The 27,646-nt window shown below is 41.8% G+C and overlaps 1 protein-coding gene across 1 annotated transcript in view; it reads left to right on the forward strand.

Annotated features, from left to right (window-relative positions):
* The window catches only part of CPN1 (carboxypeptidase N subunit 1), a 549,032-nt gene that overhangs the window by 459,460 nt on the left and 61,926 nt on the right, over window positions 1–27,646 (forward strand). The window contains exon 8 of the mRNA XM_044056935.1: window positions 6,560–6,678. Coding sequence (XP_043912870.1) covers window positions 6,560–6,678 — 119 coding nt within the window. The remainder of the gene's footprint in view (window positions 1–6,559; window positions 6,679–27,646) is intronic.

Here is a 27,646-nt window from a genome sequence, read left to right on the forward strand (position 1 = left end):
GCATTAATTATTTTATTTGACTTAGTACATGAATATAATTAATATTTGTTTGTCTAGTGTTGCTAGTTAGTAAGATTCCTAGGTATTTCATTTTATTATCAGGCACTAAGTTACTTAACAAAGTCATTATTTAATTCCCTTTTATTTGAGTTAATTAATAACATTTTAGTTTTTATTTCATTAGATACAAGACTATAAATAGTTTGAAAGAAGTTCATTGTTTTGAATAATTCAGTTAATGATTTATTTTTATCAGATATTGTCAACAGTATGTCATCAGCAAATAATTGTATTTTCATTTCTAAGTTATTCCCTATTACTATGCCTTTAATATTTGTGTTCATTGTAATGTAGTTATCAAATGGCTCAGTTGCTAATGCAAACATTGAAGGTGAAAGTGGGCATCCTTGCTTAGTTCCTTTCTAATAGTTATAGAAGTAGAGAGACATGCCCCAATCTTAATGCAGGTTAAAGAATTTTCATATAGTGTTTTCATTAAGAATGTGAATTATTGTGAAAAAACATATTCTTCTAATACCACCAGTAAAGAATTCCAATCTATTGAATCAAAGGCACTATTGATGTCTAGACTTACCAAAGTCATGTCTCTCTTATTTAAATCAACATAATCTATCAAGGCAAGAATTAGTTTAATATTATCATAGGTGTTTCTATCTTTTATGAAACCTGTCTGATCATGATCAATTAATGATGGTAATATATGTTTAATTCTCTCTGACATAAACATTTTGTAATCTACATTTAACAATGAAATGGGCCTATAGAAAAAAATATTCTGAGGCATTTTTCAGAATGGGTGAGATTAAACTATAAGAATAATATTCCTTGTTTAACCTGGTTAAAAACCTTCAACATGGGCAATACATTACACAGTTCTGGTGTTAAGTTGTCATTTCCAGGTGCTTTATTGGGTTTCAGTTTTTTAATTTGATTCTGCAACTATGACATTATCTGCTTGTCAGTGTGTCTAACTGGTTGTTCCTGTATCTTGAGGTTTATATTAGTCTGAAGGAGGTTTCCAATTTTTTCTTTCGATTTCATGTCTATGTTGCTAGTATTCATTTTTTGATAGTGTGACTGAAATGTTTTTAGTATGCTGTTTAAGTCTGAGACTTTCTTATTAGTGTTGGAATTATACATTTCATTTATTTGATTCATTTTAATAACTTTCTTAGTTCTATTTGCTATTTTTCTTTGATTCTTCGGATTCATTGAATAAGAAATGTTTGATTTTTTTCTAATTCTGTCATTATTTTATGATGTAATATTTCAGTATATTCTTTATTTTTAATTCCTAAATCATTAGTTAATTGACTATGTCCTTTTTGTATATTAAGTTTAATAATATCTATTTCCTTTTGAAGTTCAGTTAATTGCTTGTCCAATTGCTTCCTTTTATTTTTGTAGCAAGTTAATGTTCTTCCATATATGTATACTTTTAATGCACCCTATATATAGATTTCCAAAGTGTCTTTATTTATGTTTAATTCAAGAAATTGTTGTAATTATTTTATATAAAATTCTTTAAACTCTTTTAAATTCATTATATAGGATGGTATTCTAGTGATTGTCACCTTTTCTTTGTTATGAACTTCTACTTCAAAAGTAATTGCATTGTGGTCTGTTAATGGTCAAGAGATTACTTTGACATTGCTAAGAAAGGTGGTTATTTCCTTTGATATATATACTCTATCCTTGAGTGTGTGTTATACCTATGTGAAAAAAACATAATGCAGATAATCTTTGTCTGCATATTCATTAACATCTAGTTTGACAAATTCTGCTAGTGCTTTTGATGTTCTTTCGTCCTTCTGGTATTTATAGAGTCAATGTCTTTATCGTCTAGTATACAATTGAAATCCCCAGCTATTATCAAGTTCCCTTTGGAGTGCTGGATTACTTCTTCTAACTGTTGTTTAACTATACTTGCACTCAACACAGATATCCAATAAATGCTAATAAAAGTATACAGTTTACCATTTATTGAGATAGTTGACATACAAAACATCCCATATTTATCTTGATATGAGCTTATTATTTTTGGCATAATGGCAGAATTTTTCCATAAAATCATTACCCCTCTTGTTGTTTTTTTTTTCTTATGTGATGAACTAGTTAATGCTTTATAAACATTGAAGTTGAGTAGATTAAGGTCTTCAGTTAATAAATGTGTCTCTTGCAGAAATAGTTGTGGGTTTATAGTTTTAATATATTTAAATAAACTTAGTCTCTTACATTTATTATTCAAACCATTAATGTTAATTGAGATCACCTTCATATTTAAACACTGCTAACTATCGTTGATATAATGTAATATATTTAAATACTGATATATGTAGATTTACTTGAACTTATACTCCATTAGGCAGAATGATGTATAAAAGTTCTTGTTTGTGTACAGTGTGAATACAAAAAACTGTTTTAATTTCCTTTTAGTTTGCCTAATATACTTAGGCAAGTAAAAAAAAGAAAATTGTAGTATCAAAACCTGAACCATGAACCCCTTTCTATCCATGGGGTTATTATAACCCCTACACTTAAGATGACAAAGCATCAAAGTGTCCCTCTCCCTATTGCAGGTACTATACTCTGAGCCTCACAAGTCATTACTTGTTAGTCAGAAAGTGTGTTATAATTCTATAGGATAATTATGATAGCAAACGTATGGTTATTAACCAGTCTGATATACTCTAAATTCAGTCTACTAAGATTGACAAGAATTAACAATCCCAATAACATATTAAGAAATCATACAGGTTGATATTAATCATCTTTAACCAGAGAAATTGTCTTACAGTTATGTTTAAATATAGGCTACACTGTTTTATTTATGAATTTTATAATGCATGTTTACTATAAGCAAATCTTTCAACATTCCTTCTTATGTTAAAACCTTCTCTTTTTTCTTTTCAAGTGTAAGCAACACAAAAACAAGATGAAAATCCATATGTTAATTAGCTTGTATAATTTATGTTTGGATATTGTTTCTTTGGATTACTTAGATTACATTATTTAAAAGTTATACAACTTGTAGCAGTGTCATATGTATGTAATTATAAACATTTTACAAGTCCTGAAAATGTGAAGTGTAACTTATGTAAGCTTAAAATAACCATATAAATAGAAAGATTTGGTTTATATACAATATTATTTAATACACTAACAATCCACGTGAATTGTAAAGTCAGATGACAATGCAGTCAGCATAATTGAATTGATATAGATAACAGTAAAGTATTGAGCAAGTTTCCTTTTCTGAGTTAACAGACTGAGAAACATTTACTTAATTAACTCAATCTGTATTAGACTAAAACTATTTTAAAAGTTTCACTTGTATCTGATCTTATTTTAATCTTCAAAGTTACCCTTTTACAGATATTTGTAGCCTTGGATGTATTGCCTTTATCTAATGCTATGACTGCTCTGTCAGTGCAAAAGGACCACAAAACTCTAACTTCTATCATCCTTCATAGACTAACAAGAAACATCAGCAAGTACAGAAACTGTAATCAGCAACTTTTCCTTATACATGACTTCTATTCTTATGGTTTGCAGATAAATGTCATTGTGGAATAGATATGTGGACTATGTTTTTGTGACAGAAAACTTTCAAATCAATTAATTGTTTGTAATGAAAAAGTAGATATGTAATCAGCAAATGTGTAGACTTAACATGAAATCTGTAAAGCAAAACTGTTTTTTTTTATTTTTACTGTAGGTTTTACTAAATCATTAAATTATAATCTGGGGTAAACTATTAATACACTTAGAGTGAAATAGTGTAAGTGTCACTTTAAGAGCTTAGAATGGTAAAACTATATCTGAGCGGTATAAAGCAGTGACATCACCATGCTTCTTTTACTTTCATTTTAGCACCTCTGTTTGACTGTGGGAAAACCCAGGCTTCAGAACTGCTTCATGAAGCTAGGTGAAGACTTCTAAAACAAAAAACAGGGTAATCATCTCGCGATTTTGGCGAGAAACTAGAGAATGCAAGTGTTGTGCTTTTGATTCTTTGTGTGTAGCTCGAGCTTCCTGGCTTACTCTGTTCATTTTTATGAAATGTACTACCACAGATTAAAAAACAAAAAAAACTTTCTTTAAGAAAACGATCATAAATACTGTATAAATGAGTTATTATACATCTTAAAACAAAAAAATTTCGTATGTACATCATGTACCCTTAAAAACTAATTATTTATCTATGTTAAACACATTATTAAGGGTTTGTTAGAAGAGAAGCAAGGCTTTCAACTATAAGTAAAGAGTCAATGCAACCAACATTCAATGACACTATTAGTATAATCTCCAGCCCAACCCAAACACAACTATCCCCAGTTGTCATTCAATTTCTTAGTGTATATTAGGTAAACCATAAGCATTGTTAACAGGAATAATGGTTCCTATACTTATGACTGTATTGTCTAGTTGATTTAAGTATTAATGTTGATTATAAATTCAAAGTAATAAAGATACATTAATATGAGTTACCTTTTCCTGATGGTGTAGAGTACTGAAGATTTATGTTTCCCTATCCATAAACTGCAGGTGCTTAATAATGTAAAAACATTTTATTTTAACAAGTAAATAATGAAAGTCATTTGTCCTTCATTTTTGTTGTCTGCTAGTTATTCTTCTCAGCTTGACGTTTGAGGCTAGGTCCCAAACAATCCATTTCTTCTGTTTGATCTAGGAAGTTGTTTTTAGAAGGAAAAGAAACTGCAGTATCCAGGGTTTCAAAGGTTCTGGTGCCCTCCGGAAAAAACATGCAAAGTCTGGCTGTAAAGAAAAGATGAACTTTTAATTGTTATTTAAGTTTCTTAATTAGTGATAAACATTCCTTCCTTTTTGCTGCCACTATGGAAGAGTAGTCATTATCAAACCTAATAATGTTGTCATATTTAATTGGGGAATCGCTCCATGTGACTTCAGAACCATTTTTTTTGTCCTGTGAAGAGAAAAAACGAACTATGACAGATTGTGGCTTGGTTTTGTCCTTGTTGTACATGGTTGATTTAATCAAAGACCGATGTGCCCTCTCAATTTCATATGAAAAGGCTTCTTGCAGGTTTAAAGCTTTGGGAAGCCACGTTGTGAGGAAACTGGTCATGTTTTGAAGCTCCACATTTTCAGGTAAACAATAAATCCAAAGATTATTCCTCCTGGATCTGTTCTCAAGATCATCCACTCTATTTATTAAAGATGCATTTTGCTTCAAAAGAAATTCCGTGTGTAGTTCTTGTTCTGTTAATCTCCCATCCAGGTCATTTAATGAGTTTTCCATCCCGGTTATTGGGATCTTTTGTTGCGGCATCATTTCTTTTAAAATCTTTGTCTGGAGGTTTCTTCTTTTATACAAATCCAGTTTACTGGCCATTTTATCATTTTCTTTGGTTAGTTCAGACATGACTAATAAGGTTTGCAGGTACTTCTATGAAGACTGGTCTTAAAAGTTGTATTTTGAGTTGCTCACCTTGTGACAGTAAAAGTAGCCTTTCTGTTGAAGTTTTTGACAGAAATTTTGTTAAATACCTGCAATTTTTTTCTCATAAAACAAACTAATGACCTTTAAATATCATATCCTGTAATTTTTGTGAAGAAATTAGTCCTGGTTTTCAATTTTTCCTGTCAGTAAATATAATGACTGTCAGAGCTCAAGAAAAGTGCTATCAACTAGCCTGCATCTTGGCCATGCCTCCCAGTAAAAACAAGCCTTAAAGGTAGAACAATCGGCCACCAAATATTCAGAATAAAATAGTAACTTGCATACTGCTTATGTAGCTTTGTAGGTGCAAAGTATTATAAAAGCAGTGTGCAGTAAATAACCTAAAATGTAATTTCACAGTCAGAAGTTCTACTAATCTTACAGCATGCATGTGTGAAATATTCCATTATCTTTATATGAAAGTTATGTGGATTTACAGCAAGTGTAATAACTTCAGCACAAGGTTAGTTTGACAATAGTAAGCATGTGACAGTGTCTGCCTTGCTTAGCAATGAATTCCATATGGGGTCACATACTTCTTTTTTTTTGTAAGGTCTCTATCAGGTTTCCTTCTCTCTGCCTTGGGAAACAGAATTAATATCACCCTTTTCCATTCCCTACTAGACTAGTCATTGGGCCCGATTCCAAAAGACATGCTCTCAGTGTAAGTGACCACTTACACTGAAAGCAGAATAGGGGCAAGTGTTTTGGAATTTGGTCCTCGGAGTAATCCTGTTTATACATATGCCTTACACCAAAGTAAGCTACTTACACTGACAGCAAGTCTTTCAGAATCAGGACAGGTTTACACTGAGAATAACTGTTTTGGAATCAGGCCCATTATATTGTTTTAGTGAATGTTTCTGTTACAGATACTGCCAGCATACTTCCCAGCTCCCTGAGACATCTAGGTAATATTCCATGTTTCTAGTCTCATTATTTTGTTAAGCACTAGTTTAATTAGAATTTCCTCAGTGTGACCCTTATTAAAAAGTAAAATACATACCTAGAACAGCATTCTCAGTACTTAATTTTATGCATGTATCTCTACAGGCATGGAAGGGGATTATTTTCGACTACTCCTGCCTGGTACATATACCGTCACTGCCTCAGCACCTGGATACTACAGCAAAACTGAAAGTGTGACAGTTGGGCCTGCAGGACCCACACAGGTAATATGAAATAGAAACATTTATCTCTCAAGTGTATGTATATGTGCACGCATGCAGAAATTCTGCCTACATTTTTCTATACAGTATAATAATATAATACTGCAAGTGAACATGCTGCAAATTACACCTATATGTGGTTTGGATTGTTTGAAAACACAAGTTCATTGTATGTCTGTTACTATGGATATTATTCGTAAATGCAAAATCAACAAATTATTAAGAAAACTGGTAAGGAGGTTCATCACGAAGAGCAGGATTTGATTCTTCACTCTCATTTTGCATAATACCTGATACTGAGCAAGGCATTTATAAGACTTTTTGCTACTGAGTCAGCCCTATAAAAGAGGCACTTTGGGACTGGAACAAATAAATGAAGACAGATTATGTCCACTTTAAAAACAAAATTAGATCTTCATAATATCACAGCAAACCACAGCACAAACATAATGTATGCCCACATGGACAATTTCCAATTAGAGACTCAGGCATATACAGTACCAGACAAGTTGCAGACCAGTATGGGACAAAACACTTTCCCCCAGATTCACTAATCTTCCATGCAGGACTAGGCTAGTCCAGCTCAGAAGCAGCCATTTAGGAGGACAGCAGCACGCCAAGCATATTAATGAAGGCACGCTGCCTGACCTCCCAATCCTACACAGAGTGTGAAAGAGTGCAGGGGGTGTGTCTGAGAGCAGAGCTCTCAGAATAAATACGCCCCTGCAAAGTAGAACAGCAGAAACTGTAAATAAACAAGCAAGACCGCTCATAGGTGTCCACATATCCCCACCAACAGTCCCCCATGTGTACAACAGCAACAGGGCATAAAAATAAAAAGAAGTAACCCCAGTATTTATCTCTCAAACTCTGAGTACAGCTAACCGTAGGTAAGCGGGTGTGCCCATCGCTTAGCTACGGTTAAAGCAGCTTAAAAGGCTAAAGAGGATAACAAGAAAGATATATGCAAATGAAACAGCACAGCAATAGTGTAGTGGTCAGAGCATCCACCTAATGAGCAGGCATTCCTGCTTCGAGTCACACTGCAGCACATACCATGTGAAATCTGTATACGGACATATATTTACATTTTATTGCTGTATAACCTACTAAATAACATTTAAATGTGAACTGGAGTACTGCATTAAATGCACATGTAAAGAGTCAGTACCATAATGAATAAGTCAGCAGTAAGCAGGCGTAAGCACAGATAAGCATTAGTAAGCATATGTAAGCACTAGTGAGCGTGTGCAAGTGTGTGTGGGCGGGGTGAAGCACCGCCAACACAGATTAAGCAAAGGAGAAGCTAACTACGTGTAAGACACTGTGACCTCTGCGCAAACCCGCTAACAACCACTTGAAAGTGCCTCAAGCACACTATAGCCAACGGCCAGTGTTCTGCCCAGCAACAAAACAAATAGCCTCCGCAAGACCGGAACCCAGGACCATGCACACCATACATGAAACTATTTACCACTAAGCCATGCCAGATATGCAGAAATTGTATGCTGTCAGAAACATAACCCCAGCCCAGTCATGCAACAATACAGAGAATGTATACCTACAGCTAGATGGGCATGTGTCTGCAAATATATCACTAACTAAACGGATACAACATATCTATAGACGTAATCACACACACATATATATATATATATATATATATATATATATATATATAAATATCCAGAGATATACACATATAAATACAAATATATGAACAGATATACATGTAAATGCTGACAACTACACATATATATGTCAACATCTATATGTCCACATATACACATCTAGTGACATATGTACGCAGATATATGTCTCCGTAGGTATATTCCGACATAGTTAGACATATGTAAGCAAATATATATATATATATATATATATATATATACCCATAGAAATATATATAGCTAGACATCTGTAGATACCAATGGTAGATGAACAGAAACATATATGTCCACATGCACTGTCAATGGGCCTGAGATGCTCCAAACAATATACGTCACGTACAAATTTGCATACCCCCTGCCCAGCCAAACATGTCCGCCCTGCAATACACTGCCAAGCTCATAGTATTGTACAGCTGTCACTGAACTATGGAATTAAATCAGCCCTCTGTTATGCGTCACATGTCGACATCACATACCCCTCTCCCCCACCCACTAGGCAGGCCGATCCAACCAAGGCCATCCCCAACCCATACATGCATAACCCACAGTTCTGCTTCCCCCCATCCACAACACACAAGCAGCTACCACCCCTACCCTGGTTACCGACCCATAGCTACCACACCACCACACATTGCCCCCCCCTCGGGACCCATCCCATATGATGTCCCGACCCAAGTATCCTAGGTGTGGGACATGCCGGAGACCATGCACATAGCCAGGGGTACCTATGCAACCCTGGGTGTAGACGAAGGTTGAATACCCAATGTTTGGGTTGTCCCGCATGGGACGAATGTATTCCTGGTACTAACAATAGATGTTACGTGTGACTCTGTGTACACCAATGGATGTAGTTGTAGGTATCGCAAAGCATACGTGGCACACAAGGTTGGCCAGTATGCACACAAAACACAGTATCCAGCAATACCAGCCAATATTACCGGACATGTAGCTAAAGATTTACAGGTATATGTGTTAGTATAAATACCCATAACTAAATAGATGTATACCTCCCCCTCTCTGTAGTACATACGTATACAGACACAGCTAGACATATAAATAAATACCCACATATACATATATACATATATATATATATATACCCATACATCCAAAGTCATCAGATATATATATATACAGCAATAGATTTTATATATATATATATATAGATATATATATATATATATATATATATATATAGACATATACATATATACATACATATATATATATATATATATATATATATATATATATATATATATATATATATATATATATATATATATATATATATATATGTATATGTGCGTGTGTGTGTAGATATACACAGATATATAGCTATGATAAGATACAGCACTTAAAAATGACAGCACTTAAAAATGACAAATATTCACAGGCCATGCCAATGGAGGTGAGGAGACCAAGCAACAATCGTGTAACACGTAGCATGAACATCCCCCAGCCGGACAAGGGAAACATACAAACTCACAAACAATGTAAATGATCCACTGCTCCCCAGACCACAGGCAGGACACAATGGGAGGGACACAGTGGACCCTAGAAGTCTAATCTTGGAACAGAGACAGGCACGTCCCTTGCAGGACAGTCTTGTTATAGGAGGAAGCCCATGCAATGACCTATCAAGGCGGGGCATGTACATACCTGGACTACAAGGGTGGGAAAGCCTGATGACCCATGGGTTGAGACAATGTACGAGATGGGTCCCGCAAAGTGGAGAGACCCGGCCTGCACCCAGAGTAAGGATGAGTGCTGTAGAGGAGGTGCTGGTGGGGGAACTATGGGTATGTAATTATTGGTCTAGGTGTGCAGATGTTTTCTGGAGTGGGTCTATGCGGACCGGCCAAGGGATGTAAGCAAGAGTGTTCATTGGGCAGAGCTGCCGCCCAATGGCCAGACACTCCCGCTATGAGTCCCACTGCAGCACAGTCTATTTTACATAGCAAAGAACGGTATAACCAGATGTAGATGTAAATATGTAGAGGTATATGTGTGTATATATACCCATAACTACATGGAGATATACCACTCCCTCTCTGCGATACAAATGTATACATACATAGACGGACATATATATATATATATATATAAATACCCACATATAGATATATACATCTGCAGACACCCATACATCCATATGTCGTTAGATATATATAGATATATATATACCTATATATATATATATATATATATATATATATATATATATATATATATATATATATATATACCTATATATATATATATATCTATATATATATATATATATATATATATATATATATATATATATATATATATATATATATATATATATATATATATATATATATATATATATATATATATATATATATATATATATATATATATATATATATATATATATATATATATATATATATATATATATATATATATATATATATATATATATATATATATATATATATATATATATATATATATATATATATATATATATATATATATATATATATATATATATATATATATATATATATATATATATATATATATATATATAATATATATATATATATATATATATATATATATATATAATATATATATATATTATATATATATATATATATATATATATATATATTATATATATATATATATATATATATATATATATATATATATATATATATATATATTATATATATATGTGTGTGTGTCGTGTATAGCTAGGATATGATACAGCAGTTAAGAATTACATGTGTTCACAGGCTGTGCCAATGGGGGTGTGGGGCCCAATCAACAAATGTGTAACACGTAGCATCAACCCCCCCCCCCAGCTAGCGAGGTGAAACATGCAAACACACAATAAAAGTAAACAAACCACTGCTTCCCAGACTACAGGCAGGATCCTACCAGTGGGAGAGACCCGCCAAGTCTAATCTTGAAACAAAAACAAGAATGTCCCTTGCGGGACAAGTCAAAAATGTAATGGCTATTGGGGCTTCCAGCCATTACACAGATAACCTACAGCAGGGCATGCATGTTCCCGGATTACAAGGTTGGGGAATCCTGATGACCAATGGTGCGAGAACATACGTGATGGGTCCCGAGAAGTGGAGAGTTAGCAGTTTGCAGTGGTGAGTTTAGACCCAACCTGCACCTTGAGTAAGGAAGACTGCTGAAGAGGAAGTGCGGTCATGGAACTATGGGCATGACATTATGGGCCTAGCTGTGCAGGTGTTGGCTGGAGCGGTTCTATGTGGATCGCCCCAGGGATGTAAGCAATAGTGTGCATTGGGCAGAGCTGATGCCTAACGAGCAGCCACGCCCGGTACGAGTCCCACTGCAGCAAAGTATAGTTTACATGGCAAAGGATGGTATAACCAGATGTGTTGTCGCAAACCCACTGATGACACCAAAGAACACAAAGTCGCAACACCCCACTGTAGGCATGCAAGCCAAACTAATTGGCATAAATCACAAGGTATGATTACTGTCCAGACCTCTCAACTGTCCCCGATCTTCAGGGACGTCCCTGATATAGACTCCGATTGTAGGTCTGTCCTTCTTAATCCCTCTTAAAACTGGTGACTGCTGAAGAAAAGTTGGTGAGTCACCCTTAATAAATATTGATAGTAATCCAGAGTTATAGATGTTTTATGTCAGAATATCTATATTACACCACAGTCTCTTAATCTCCAAATGTTTCAAGCTAATAATACAAATATTTCAAGATTGTCCCTGATTATTTGAGGATTTGTCCCTGAGTCTGTTGAGATTTGTCTCTGATCAGTTGAGAGCTATGTTGTTGTCCTCACCCCTACCCAGGGCTGTGATTGTCCAGACCTACCCCCAAATGCAGGGTATATACACAGCTGTCGCTGTAGAAGAAATGGCCAGCTGTGGACCTTCCTGTCAGCTGTCCTGCACATCCCTGGACATGTCCCCACTATCAGCTACACTGTGTGGCCTAATAAAACCACTTACCTGTCAACCCCTGTTGCATTCATAGTAATGTTCACAGTCACAGGTAGGTGACACCCTCCACACAACTATATTGGCAGAATCTGGAATCCCCAGCCCAAGTGTATTACTGCAGCTGTCCCAGACTACACATGTAAGTAACACATGAAGGGAAAACCCAAGCACACTTGGATCACCACCTTGCGAAGTCCACTACCCCCAACACTCCAGACCCCTACACCAACTACTGACAGTAACACGTCCTGTCCTGCCTTGCATACATATCCCAACACCCTGCAAACCTGCACTAACGCTCCTCCACCAATCCGTCGAACGGCCTACTATACAGTTAAAATGTCCCCCCTCCACCTACCCGCCTACACCGCCATTATTCACATCTACTCTACAACACAGGTATGGCATACATAAACCTAACCCGAATACCTGAGTGTAGCCTAACCAGAAATGCTAAACTGGAATTCCACTTAAACTTACACTAACCGTCGTGAACACTCATACCTGACATATACACCTGACATAAGCATGTATAATAACGACATGTACATGAAGTAGTGTGGGGGTATGCGGCAGCAAGCGGGAGTACGCCTGTCTGGGGGGCGGTAAGCAATACCCACACTGGTTAAGCAATGTGGAGGCCAACCCAGTGTAAGACGCTGTAACCGGAGGTCAGCAAGTTCAAGCCTAATGCACACCAGCGCATACCCGCCTACACTTCCCCCACAGTGCCTTAGGCACGCTGTAGTCCACAGCCCTCATTGTGGCCAGTAACAACATAATCAGTACTCCCAGGTCCCCCCCTGCACACTATAGTCCAAGTGAGTTACCACGAAGGCATGGCAGATATACAATTAGCTGCTGTTATCACAAACATATCATCTGGCACAGTCAGTCAACAGTAGAGGAAATATATGTAAGTATGTACATTAATACCAGCAAACATGTGCACAGTGCTCAGTCACAGTATTCCGAGCAGTCTATGAGTACCAATGAACAGTGCCTGTCCACGCATACTGTGAGAACAGTAGTCTCATATAATACTGAAGACAGGAATGGAAAATGGGCCACGACGTGGGGGCGTGTTTCATCTGCAGAAGTGGGAGATATGGCTGGTCTGGTGTGTGCGCAAACCACTGCATCTTAAAACCCTGGCAGGATGCTACCAGTGGGAGAAACAGTGTAGACCAGCAAAGTGTAATTGTGGCACAACAACAGGTCCGTCCCTGCCGGGACGCACTAGACGTTATGGGTCGCAATAATGTTTCCACCAGTATCAGAGGTGGATGAAGGGAAGGCTCGAATGTACATGGACTAAACTGATGAAGAGCTTGCAGAAGGTTGCATTGAGACAGTAATATGGAGGAATACTGAGACATGCAGAGAAGGAAATGTGTGGAGGTGTGGTATGACAGGGCTAGCAACTGCAGAATGGATGGATGCTGAGTATGTGGAGCTTGGGGGCCGGGGAAAGGGAGCATGAGTATGACAGTAATGTAGGAATATGCAACTTACACAGAGCTGCAATAGTGTAGTGGGCAGAGCATCCACCTATCGCTCACACATTCTCGGTTCGGGTCCCACTGCAGCACATTCCATTTCCCGTGTGAAATCGGTATAACATAATCGTTTTGCTGTATAACCTACTAAATGACATTTACACTTGAACAGCAGTACGGAACTACATATAGCCCACTCACTATTCATAGGACATGAGACGACACACAGATATGTATACACAGACAACTTGTAATAGTATATTTTACAATAATGTATGCCATTACCGACAGCACATAGATCTGCACTTATGTAATCAGTGAGGAATGCAAGACCCACACAGAAAAGTAGATGCAGACAGTGCGGATGTATAACATACTATGCTGTCCAGGACAGGCCTGTCAATTTGTACTACTGTGACCAAAGGATTTGCCATCAAGATAGGTAAGAATAAACAATAACTGATGAAGGTCAGCAGCCGCCAGTTATACCCCATACTCAAGGCCTAGGGGGACAATTATTACCTGTGATAATGTCAATGTATCTGTCACATGTATGGACCCTGACCAACAAATGTCGTGGGCATCCACGATATGACTGGGATGATAGTAGGAATGCCAGCAGTGTATTATGATAGGCCAATACTGAACAACCCCTAACTGTATCACAGCAGGACAAAGCCAGCTATATATCAGCTATATATGTGGAGGACGGAGGAAGGAACACAGGGCCATACCCATAATATTGCAGTTACACACCCTGCACATTGCTGGTGTTACAGGATTCGATGCAACATATCCTTATGCAGGAATAACACATCAGGAACAGAACTGGAAGTAGCCATGTACTGATAGCATGCAACAGACAGATTGTCAGGGATACATCTAGGACAAGCCCTGTGTGGTACACAGGCAAAAGCAAACAGACAATCCACTGGCCTTCATGTGGATAGGCCCTCTGTTGAGAGCTATGCAGACAGACTGCATTCCATCCTAAACTACTATGTACACACAAACACTGCAAGACCAGCAATATACAAAGCACATAACAACACCACACACTCTATCTGTAGGTCTGGAACAACCTAAGAATGTGTAGTTGTCCTGTGTCTGCAAGCCTCACTGTAGTAGGTACTGCAACCTGCCATCTGTGACACTGCTGCCAACATACAGGAAGGATGTCCTCTGTACTGGAAAGGTGAAGGGACAATGCTCACATGAGTAAGCATTTTATAGCACTGGGTTACCAAGAGGATGGTTAACAGAATCACTACACAGCAGGCTGCACACAGTCAGCAACTGTTGCACACTGATTAGTGCAGAGCCCATCATCTGATCATGTGCATTACCTACAAAAGCCATGCTGTAATCCATTCAAACCAACTCATTCGCTCTACTGAACAGGGGGAGAGAGAGAGAGGGAAAAAAAAGAGGAAACCAACCAAAGAAAAAACGATATTGAAAACATACGTATACCACGGAACTTACACAGTGGGGAACACAGTACTACAGGCCACAACCGGGAAGGTGTCACATCCGTCCAAACACTAAAAGGTATGTAAAACACAACTGTATGTAATTTAATGTTGGATGTGGTATAGATTAATAGGATGTATGTTGTAGAATGTTTGATATGTGCCATCTGTAGTTGTCCCTGTAATGATGTCCTGCTGAACAACTGCTCTGGACAATACTGTCTGTCCCTGTAAGCAGTGTGACATACCCGCCAACTGTGCAGATCAGCAATGAATGACAAAGATGTCAGCCATATTATCTGTGTTTGTTGTGTTAGTGTGGAGAATAGCTATTGGTGGATGTACTGCCATCATAATAGACATGTGTGTCAGTGCACAGCACTTACAGGACAGTCAGGTGAATGTGTAATGTAACATGCACAAATGCCATAGGTGTGTAATAGGCGTACCAGCAATCTCACACCATAGTAACCACCCTAATGTTAGGCTGTGTTCACATGTGGCACCTGTCTGTGTTGCAGCAAGGCAGAACAGTGCAGCTGTTACAGAATGAGGACTGAATGTCTGTATGCACTCCACATATCTATATGATACGGACTGTGACGTGGATGTGTACAGATACAGACACTCATATAGACATAGGTATATCAACAACGTACAACATATATCTATACCTATATGTACATAGATGTGTATTCATACACATATATATAGTGGCACGGATAATGGCATGCAAGTGCAATAGTCTGTAACAGGCCAGCAAAGATAAGTGTCCCCACAGGGAGCATGGCTACAAACACATAGCACAAAGCATGGCACATACACATAGCACAAACTTGGTACAATGCAACATATATCCCAATGGTAGGTAAGCAGCTGACATAACAATTGCAGTCTGTGAACATGTTGTTGTAGCTAATATGGTGGGGGGAGACATATATGTGTATTACGAACTGTGGTAACCCTGCTGTATGGGTGGCTCATACCTGTTTCCATCTTTATGTCTTCCAGGAATCATGTTGCATTGTTGCCTTCCAGTGTACAGCACCTCAGAAATGGCTATCATCATCGACCACCTGGTATAGCACTATGTACTTCTTTTTGTCCGGACAGCCCACGACCAGCAGGAGAGGACCGCCCTGTGGAATGAGCTAGTCCACAGGGTCATTGATGTCGGACTGCGGAACCGCAGCTATGAGCAGGTCCGGCATCATTGCACTGACCTGCTTCGCCATGTATGTTGGCGTGCAGCTGCCGTAAGGGGGGACCACCTCGCAACAGGGGGGCAGCCCACCCACCCACCCACCCCTCACTTGTGTGGAGGAGCTTCTCAGCAGCCTAGTGGCACCTGTCTGCCCACAACATCAACACCTGGCTGGGCACATCTTGGAGGTGGGTGCCAACAATGCACCAGCTGAGGAGCGTGCAGGTAAGGCCCCAGGGCACATCGGTACACCACTCATGTGTATGCATCTGCAGCTGTACAGGTACATCATGCAGAATTGAGATTTTATATACTTTGCTGCTGTGTAGTAGTAATAAACAGTTGTGTAGAAGCTGTAATATTGTGTAATTCTACTGTTGATGTAATGTAATGCTGCACTCACCTGTTATGAATGCCGCAGCTGTGGCCACTGACATCAGCTTTCTCGCACTCCTATGTAGGTCCTTCCAGGATACAACCACAGCAGCAGCCTGTAGCCTGTGAGTATGGTTCATGTTCATGCATGATGATTAACTGGGCATGTAATAGCTATGGGCTATCCCCCATGAACACGTCTAACACACCTACCCATACTGCATGCTGTACACATTCATGTTTTGTTGCTGAGAAATGCACTGCATCACAGTAGAGACCATGCTGGGGTATCAGAAGGGTACAACAGACACATGCAAGATAACTAACATCCTGTCAATGTGCAATGTGTCCACAGGGATGTGACATGTGGCAGGACACATGGCCTACAGTAGGGACATGTGACTCAACACCACCATGGCTGCAGCTGCACACAAGCAGGTTAAATAAACATTGCAGATGTAACCCTGACCCCACAGCACTCATCACAGCAGTGTGTGCACTCCAAGGGATGTGCACATGTGTAGACCTTGCAACCATGCAGATGTCTGGGACATGTGTAGGGCACCCCTCACAGCCATGGTAAGGTCTGCTGGTAGTCAGTGTAATAGTCATGTACAGGTCATACATACACTGCTGATGTTATGATATGTAACACAGACATCAGGCATCCACAACTGATAGCTGTTCACATACCATCCCAGGTATGTGTTGCTACAACACACAGGGGCTGTGAGCAGTGGAGCTAACATAACCAACACAGTACTACAGATGCATCAATGATGTGTACACCTGCGAGGTATGGTGCACAGGACTAGGCAGGGTGTGGAACAGGCCGCAGTAACACATTGTACATAGGTGCAGTGTTAACATGGGGAGGGGCCATCACCTACCAACAAAGCCCATGCCTCACACACATGTATACTGCTGCTAGCATGATGTCACTATAGTTGCACTGCATGCTGTTGAGCTCCATGTGTAATGCATGTTGACAGAAGGCTAATGGGAGGACTGTGTGTACAAATGTTGTGCAACTCCACATGTAGGAGTGTGGGGTCTGCGTGTGTGACTCGGTTGTGTTCGTAGGTGCAATCCAGTGGAGTATGATGCATGTCAGGTGTGTGTGTGTGTCCATGTATGCACAGGTGATAGTGGGATTGACCACATGGCGGTACTTCCCCTTGGGATTGTGCTGTACATGGAGTGAGACATGGGACACCAAGACAACCTGTCGGGTATGTGAACACAGGACAGCTGATAGCATAACAAGCACTGTAGCATGGAGCATGCATTGGGAGGTGCAAGACATACCAGGTATGCACCTATTGCCAGCAGCACATAGGTAACCGGCTACCCACATATACAGCACTACAAATGCAATGGGGAATTACCACAGCACATCAGTGAGTGTATGCAGGTAGTACTGTTGTCTGTATGATGGGTCGCTTGTGCAGCAGATGTGGCATGGACTGAGCAAGACTGTAGTATGAGGCTCTGGTATGTGACATATGTAGTGAATGTAGCAGCCCCAACCATATAGGGGTCTCGTACACCATTACTGCCCATACACAAAGTAATATAGGGTGACAGCTGTTAGGCCATATACAACCTGCTCCACCCAGGTCAGGGGAGGCGATGGAGTAACAGGTCAGGTGTGGTAACCACACATGTAGGCATGGGGAGAGATGATATGTTAATGGGCTGGAGTGATGAGTGTGTATTAGCAAGTGCTATGCAGGAAGGGGAACATATGTAACTGACTGTGGGACTGTCTGCAAACACAGGGAAGGTGAGGTTGTAAGGTGGCTGTCAGTGTGAGTGTGTGTGAGTGTGTGTACTGTTATGCACTGCTGTACAGGTGTTAACGTGTATTTGTTTCCCCCCACGGGTGGCAAGGAGGGTCAGGGTCCCTCCTGCTCGCATACTGAGGTAGGTGTCCCTACAGACACCAATGATGATGAAGGTACAGGTGAGGCACAGGTGGGGTTGTCAGAGGCCGACACTGTGCCAACATGTGTCATCACCCTCCTAGCGACCCCAAGCCCACACACAGTTACAGTGCCCCTACAAACCCCATCACATGGTGGCCATAGGAGAGGGACAGTTGGCACTTGGTGGCAATGGCCAGGAAAGTGTGGTGTCCATGCCAACTGTGTTGGGCACAGTTGGCATAGCCAGATGTCTGGAAGGCCACCACATCGGCAGATGTACCGTGGTGCTTGTGGGAGGACTGCAGGTCATCCTGCCCCTGGCAGAGGCGCCACAACTGGTACCACCAGGAGCATGTTTCAGGCTGTAATGGAGGCACAGGCTCATATGGAAATGCACTCCAGGCAGGTCCTGAGGCTGCAGAGGTCTGCTTTTGCAGCTGTAAGTGGCAACATCCATGAACTTGCTGTTGCCTTCCATGAATATACTGAGGTCATGAATAGATGACGGGGTGAGATGGTTGGCCTCCTCGACCATGGTATGTCTGTGCTTGAACATGTGGTGGGAGTGGTGCGACGTCTGCGTGGATGCAGGCCAGAGACACCAGAAGCTGGCAGTCAATGTGGACATGCCAGGATGCACAGCCACTCTCGTAGTGGCAGTACCAGCCCCAGCACACCAAAGGGGCTGCTGTCCACACCCCATCACAGCAGGCCATGTGCAGGTGGCCCTGACCAGGCCCAGGCGGGACATGGTTCCAGTGGACATATGTCATCATCAGGGGTAGTAACACCTCAAGGTCTGTACCTGCACGTGCACATGGAACCCCTGGCAGGCACAGTCAGTGTGTCCATGGCCGGAGGCACTGAACTGCACACCCTGCCAGGTATGGTCTGCAGCTGTCCAACATTACCCGTGTGGGGCAGCCACATGGCAGAAGTGTGTGCATGCATACCAACACACTATGCAACCACACCTAGGGCGTCCCCATACCTGCACACACCACAACGCCATGCCCCAATCAAGGAACCACACCTCTCACCCACACACATGGTGACACGTTTGGACCCCCCTCAGCCTCCGGCACACCTGCAACACACCCTGTGCATATGATACGTGTGCCACGTCCCTGTCATCCAAAACATCAATGAAGGGACAGGCTAACATGGTTCTGATGCACACAGTGACAGTAATGGGGTGCTGCAATGTATCACAGTGTAGAATGTAGTCAGGGGTAATGTGTACTGCATACATGTCAAGAAGTGTAGCCATGCAGCAAGGATGACAGTCACACACCCTGTGCATATAATGATACCTGTTCCACATCCCTGCCATCCCTAACATCGAAGCAGGGACAGGCTAACATGGTTCTGATGCACACGGTGACTGTGACAGAGTGCCCCAATGTACTGCAGTGTAGAATGTAGTCAGGGGTAATGTGTACTGCATACATGTCAGGTAGTGTAGCCATGCAGCTAGGATGCATCCCAGCTGTTGGTAACACCAATTGATATCCCCATACTGTCATCCATTTGTGCTGTAGGCATACACGTGTCAGCAGAAGGATGGTCCACAGTCATATTCCACAGGGGTATGTCAGTGTGGTGACACCATGGCCATGACATATGTGGTGTATAGATGCAGACATGCCACAGGTATGTATAACAACCATTGGCTGTGCACATGTGACCAGTGGCCTGCTGGTACAGGTATGATCTGCACCCTTATGTCAACCCATCCACATACACACACATCCTGACTTGGTGACACTGTGTCTAGACCCCAACCCGGGTATGTAGTGCTACTGAACTGTGTGGCTGTCACTGCACACACGACACCATCTGTCAGGTGAGGTGTGTATTAGGTCACATGCTACACGCAGACCATCCACAGACATGTACAGTATGGTAATGGGGGATGTAATGTTTGTATATGGTGAATACATAGTGTGTCATACCATCATATACACATTGGCCAACACATAATGGGTAGACACATATGTTAGAAACCTGGTTGTATAGTTGATAACTAACTAGTCCATGTGTTCAATGTGTTACAGGTAGGCTGCACACAGCACATGTGTAACTGGGCTGTATCCTGTGTTCTGTTACCTGTATGGGTGATGGTGACATTGGCCATCTGAGAGTGGTATGTGGGCCATATACCAGGTGTACCATGGTGTAAAGACAGTGTACACAGCACCCACATACCCCACTGGGTATTGTACACACTAGAACCCATCTAGATACTCTAACGTACCCACTACCACACAGTGGCCACAATGCAAAAACAACCCATTGCATATCACAACAGTGGTACCACAGGGATATGCATGTGATGCACACACCACAGGCATAGTAGGGTGTTGCATTACATTGCCACACCTATGGGCGACAACAACATTGTCCATACAATTGTGTGGCAATGTGTATTGTAATAGGATTATGTGGATTCGGACTGGTGTACCCTACAGATATGCACACATGCACATATACACACACTTGGCAGACCTCAATGGGATTCCCATGCCTACCCACCCACTGGTGCAACACTGTTGTGCTGGTACTGCAAGGCACATGTACCTGTTAGGAAGTGGAGTGTAACAGGCTACATGTTACATTAATGAGGTTGAGAGGCACCATGCACTATACGGGTCGTATGAATAGGTATCCCCCCCAGCCAAACACATCCATCCTGCAATATACTACCAAGTGTTGGTGATGCCATAACCAGGGCCAGTGGCAACATGGGCACACGATGTTACCTGTACTACATCCCACCTGTATGATGTCAGCTGTTATTGGTAACATATCATGCAGTGCATTCTGTCTCCCATGGGGAATGTATTATGTGGATGCTATCAATATTACCAGGCTTCAGATACACAGGCACAGATATGTAGATACAGGTATACATATACATGATTTTAGATATATATATATATATATATATATATATATAAATATATATATATATATATGTACATATACACATGACTGCACATACACACCCAGTTATATGTATAGTATGAAACATAAGCGATAGGTGCACACACTATGGAACAGCCACTATGCCTACAGTTGACCCTGAATGGCTGGACACTGTATGTGCCACCCATACAAATGACAATCGTTGCCTGTAACATACACCCACAGAGAGGTCATAGGCGAAACAACACCCACAGGTTTGCTGACATGGCAACCTGTCATCGTGTACTATTACAGTTCTACATGCCATGCCATATAGCTGTTCAGACAACTGACAACTATATCAACAGAGTGATGCTACAGTGGACCGGTTACACTCATACAGTAGGTTGGAAAGGTTCACAGCTGTTGCTGTCCAGGCCAAGCCATTCACATTGTACAATAGGAAAGATACACTGAGCCACAGGATACCTAACAATCAACAGTATGTACTCCAGGTATGTAGTTCAGCAGCCTCTATCTACACACTGTATAAACACAGTAGGTGGTATGGACGTCTTATGACCACATGGGCTGTAACTGCTACATAATGTGGCATAACTGACACCATCACATGCACACCAACACACATAACAGTTTGTATGGCAGGGGGCAGTAGTCCTGCAGTACCCAGATCCATGACAGTAATGTGTATATAGGTGAAGTATGTGGTACTGTACATCCAGATACCTTAAGGCAGCTCAGCCCTGATAACCCCACATTTTGTAGCAGCCTAGGTCTTTTCTGGTGCTCCCCCCTGGACTCAATTATACAGGGCCATATACCACTGTTACATACACTGGGCTCTGCAGTGCATGAGTGCACACATGTATTGTGTAGGTGGCGCCCACACATATATGGCCCCAGTCCCACAATATGTGTGGGAGTTACAGCAGTAGTGGAATGATGGCAGACATGGCAGTGTGTTATACTACCAGCCCACTATGGATCAACTACCAACAACATGACATGTGCATAGCTTGGTATGTAGATGATGGACAGAGGCTGGAATACAGGTACATATGTGGACAACTATTGCCATACATTACGCAAGAGGCAGGTGTTACAGGATAGTCCGTAACATACCCTTAGTCAGGGAATTAATGGTATGAACGGCCATGGATGTAGCCATGTACTGGTATCACACAACACAAACACTGCTGGTGTATTATCTGACCCAAGATCTGTGTGGTGGACAGACAAGATGTGATAGGCACAGCTCCGGCTGGCATGAGGGTAGGCCCACAGTCGTGTGCTATGCAGACGGACTGCATTCCATGGCAAACTAGTATGTACACCCACACCCTGTAACACCAGTACTGTACAATGCATAACACAACTCCACTCGCAGTCTATCTGTATATCCTGATCTTCCAACGAATATGTGGCTGCCCTGAGTGTGCCACTTCTCCTGTATGGGGTATTGCTACATGATGTTGGTAGCACTGCTGCCCACACACGGGACGGATGCCTGTCACACAGGAGATGTAATGGGACCATGCACACATGATGTGGGGATCAATAGTGGGTGGGTGCCATGACAGTGTTAAATGGGTGTAGTACACATGTCTATTCATATATCTGGCTATCTGGATATGTAAATGTACATAAATTCCAACCGTATTTCCAGGACATGAAGTGTAGGCCTCCTCAGCCCATATGTTCCCAATGTCGTAGTTGCAGGGGATGTCAGGTATCTTTAGCAGGTATACTAGTAGGCTATTGCTACTGTCACTGGACTGGAATTGTCGTCAAAGACATGGTGTGTGTGGCAGGTAACATCTGCTCATAACATGTGTGTCACTGGTTACTGAACAACATCCAAAGGACATCAGTGGACAGTACTGCTGCTAGCATGTAATGCCACTGTGGACTGCAGCAGAGATATTGGCCAGTATATGTGGGGGTCTGATACAGTCTGCACATTCCAGAGGTATACACATACGCCCTTAGTGCTACACATGTGTACCATGCCTCACAATATGGATGTGGATGGCCATGTAGATGGGTATAACACATGACAGGTAAACAATGTCCACCATAGGTCATGCATTCACACACCCCTGCCTGGCCTGTAATGGTATGACCGCTGGTACAGGGGTGCCGTGGCCACATACTACACAATAGGTATTGACATACATCCGCACTGCATCCCACTTCCCTGTTTGACATACATGACTGTTAGGGGAGGCCTGGCAGTGGGACATCTGGCTAGTATCTGCACATGACATTCCACTGGGTAGCTACACTCAGCTGTTAGGGCTGTCACAATGCACTGTGCAGGCTGCAGGCAGACAGGCTCAACACTGGCCTACACCTCCCAAGGAGGAATGCACATGTACCTGCATATACAGCAGGCTCCACAGGCATGTCACAGCACAGGGTAAGATACACCTGTGTGACGGTGCATATCCACAACCACTGTGAACACAGCCACGGCCACATATGGTTAGCTAGCATGGTATGACAGTATATGGACTATGTGTTCATCACCATCCTCATGCGTGCCACTCACAGATTTCCCTACATATACTGGCCTGCTACACAGATTGGTCTGGTAGGTGTCTGTGGTATGGGGCACATGTATTTATGGCCCTACAAACATGTACGCCACTACAGTACCATACAGTGGGGCAGCTTGTAACATCTGCAAGTAGGGGAACTAGAACAATGTCATCTACCACTGTCTGTACACAGGCTAAGGTACATATGAACATTACACACTGTCGACATTCACCATAGATACACAGACCTTAGTACTGTATGAACTTCCTCAGAATGTAATGTAATGTAATCCCTACTGTACATAACATGTGTAGCAGTCAGATATATATATGTGGCTTGTTCTCAGATATGATGCCACAAAGTATAGTGTACAGCACAAATGCACCACTTCATGCACAACATATGTACAAAGGTTGACAGAGGTGTGGCTGGGAGCACATACACAGGACCAATATTGACATGCTGCTGTGATGACCACATACATTTGCTGTTGTTACAGGGTTGTTGCAACATATGCCCTTTGAGGGATATGATGTCTGTGACTACCACAGCTTTCTCCATCTACTGACTGCAATCCTCACACTACCTTCAGCAATCGACAGCTAGATGCTCTGTGGGTGGCACATGCAGCCACAGACACAACACTGCCCAGGCTGCAGATGGTGATTCCCCATCAACATGAAACTGACATGGCAGGTATGGAGACATGTACATCAGCCATATCCACACAAACACTGTGAAAGCAACATTATTCCAAATGCAGTATAGCGGCATCTACAGGCTGTAGTCAGGTCAGGCACATCCACCTCCCATTTGATGCACTGTTTCCACAGTGTATGTTGTTAGTGGTGCACTGTAATCCATCTGGGATGCTGTTTGGCACACACCAGATCTAGTTCCTGCTCACAATGGGTGACAAGAGCAAACACCACCATGATGTTCCTGGGTATTGGAGTGTGTTTCCATACAATTGGCAATGGGGATGTTACCACAGCTGTTTCACATGCAATCAGCTAGGGGATGGCTGCGATTCATGCAAAGGCCATCAGCTGATCATGAGCATTACCTACATTACTCATGCTGCTGCCTAAGCAAGGCAGGTGTAGGTCTCCAATACGTGTCAGGGAGGGGTGGGAGGGTAAAACTGAGGCATGGTTTTGACAGACAACTAGCAGCACAGGGTATCAAAACCCTGATGACTATGTAGTGCTAGCACAGTCTGCTGCAATTATTGGATGTGCCACATGGGTTATCTGTTGTGGAGCACTCAGAACATATATGTGATGGGGAAACATCTGCAACAGGGATACAGTAGCTGTATGGTAGGTGACATACACATGCCTGTCGGCATGAACAAGTGTCAGTGTCAACACAGCCACACTCTCACAAGGACACACACACATTGACACACGTGGCAGGGCCAGGTGTACAAATCATCGGTTGTGGGATTGTCAATTAACATCACTGTGCAGGTATCTCATGCACCACACAGGTCATACGGGGGCTGTATGGGCAAAGGGTATGGGAAGATGTCTGACATCAGACAGCATGCTGCAGTATGCCCATGGGGGTTATAGGGAGTGTGGATGTGAACATCTGCAGCATGCAACACACACACAAACACAGGTGTGTGGTGTTCAACTGCGCCAGAGAGCTGTCCATGGCTAGGCGATGGGTGTACCTTGGCATCTGGCCACATGACGATGGTCTGCATTGTGGCTCAGGGATGTAGTGTCTGCATTTGCCCACACAGATGGGTACTGTATCCCCATCCAGTCACCATGCACAGTCAATGTAGGCATTGCTGTGCATCACTTGCCATGTCTGTGTTCCTTCATCCATGACATGGACTACGTCTGGGATGTGCACACCTCCCACATGCATGTATAGTGACATGTGGAACTGTATCTAGGGTGTCTGGCCCATGTTGTGAACACAGATTATCATCAGATGTGCCAGTCCTGCCCACCTGTGGCGGGAGCGGGTAATGTCCAGCAGCTTTACCCTGCAAGTACATGATGTTCACGCTATCAGCATTCCTTGGTGTCAGTGGCATCTGTCCATACAGGCATGTTGTCAGGCATGGTATGTCTGTTGTGGGTCACATGTGATGGTACAACAGGTGGTGCAGTTGTCCATTGGAGAACATGGGGGAGGTGCACTGTCTGCATGTATGTGCATATTGGACAGATGGATTGGGTGTCATGCCCTTTGTGGCCCACCGCTGTCACTCCATAGTTACTATCAGTGGCCAATGTGCAGTGTACTAACATATTGGCCGTTACCTAGGCATGTGTGTGTATGACACATGGGGTGAGAGTGTGCTCCGAGTAATACTGGGGTTGCTAACTGTGATTGCCTGCCCTTGATGTCACATGTCTGGGTATGGCTCTGCACCCCGACCTCTCAGCCATATCACATGTGTTATCCCTATACAGTGGACATTGTGATATATAGTATGGCCACCATATAGGAAAATGCAAAACCCACTCCACATTGGCCACGGGTGTCACACAGTCACAACCACCTGTACACAGGATATGGGTTACACGCACACACACACACAAACACACTCACCTGTCATGTTTGGGAGTAGAAGCCCTACCTAACTAGTGTATGACACTACAGCACTTCACAGTTATAGTAAGTGCCACTGATATAACTGGGGTAGTCCTTGATCATAAGTGTATTTCACACTGAATGATGTCTGCAGGATTGCCAAAGTAGGGCTTTGAAATTACTGCGAGAGACTAGCCTAAAATGCATTGCTCCCTACACAGACAGTGACGCACACAATTCATCCAGAACTGCCATGTGTGGGGATGGAACCCAACCATGCGTCTAATTCACACTTCAGCAGTATGCAGTTACAGCATGCACTACAGAGATTACTGGGCTACAGCTCTCCCAGGTGAGTATTTATAGGTAGGTGACATCAGCAGCCTTGCCAAAGAAGAGTATTCGACTTGTAAGGGGTGAGTGGCCTATAAAGCATTGCTCTCTACACAGTCAGTGACAGACAGACACACGCACAGTTGCCACATCTGGGGTTCGACCTCCTACCTAACTACATTATCACACTACAGCAGTATTCAGTTACAGCATGCACTACAAAGATTACCGGGCTATAGCTCTCCCAGGGGAGTATTTCTAGATGGGTGACATCAGCAGCCTTGTCAAAAGTGGGTATGTGAAATGTACGGGGTGTGTTACCGAAAAGCATTGCTCTCAACACAGTCGGACATGCACACAGTCGACAGGTCGGGGGCTAGAACTCCCAACTAACTCCTTAATCACACTATGGCCATACAATGTTACGAGATGTGCTATGGAGATTACTGGGCTATGATTGTCCCAGAGGTGTATT

The sequence above is a fragment of the Protopterus annectens genome, chromosome 14.part0, assembly GCF_019279795.1.
Source record: "Protopterus annectens isolate FY-2018-M chromosome 14.part0, PAN1.0, whole genome shotgun sequence".
Lineage (NCBI taxonomy): Eukaryota > Metazoa > Chordata > Ceratodontiformes > Protopteridae > Protopterus > Protopterus annectens.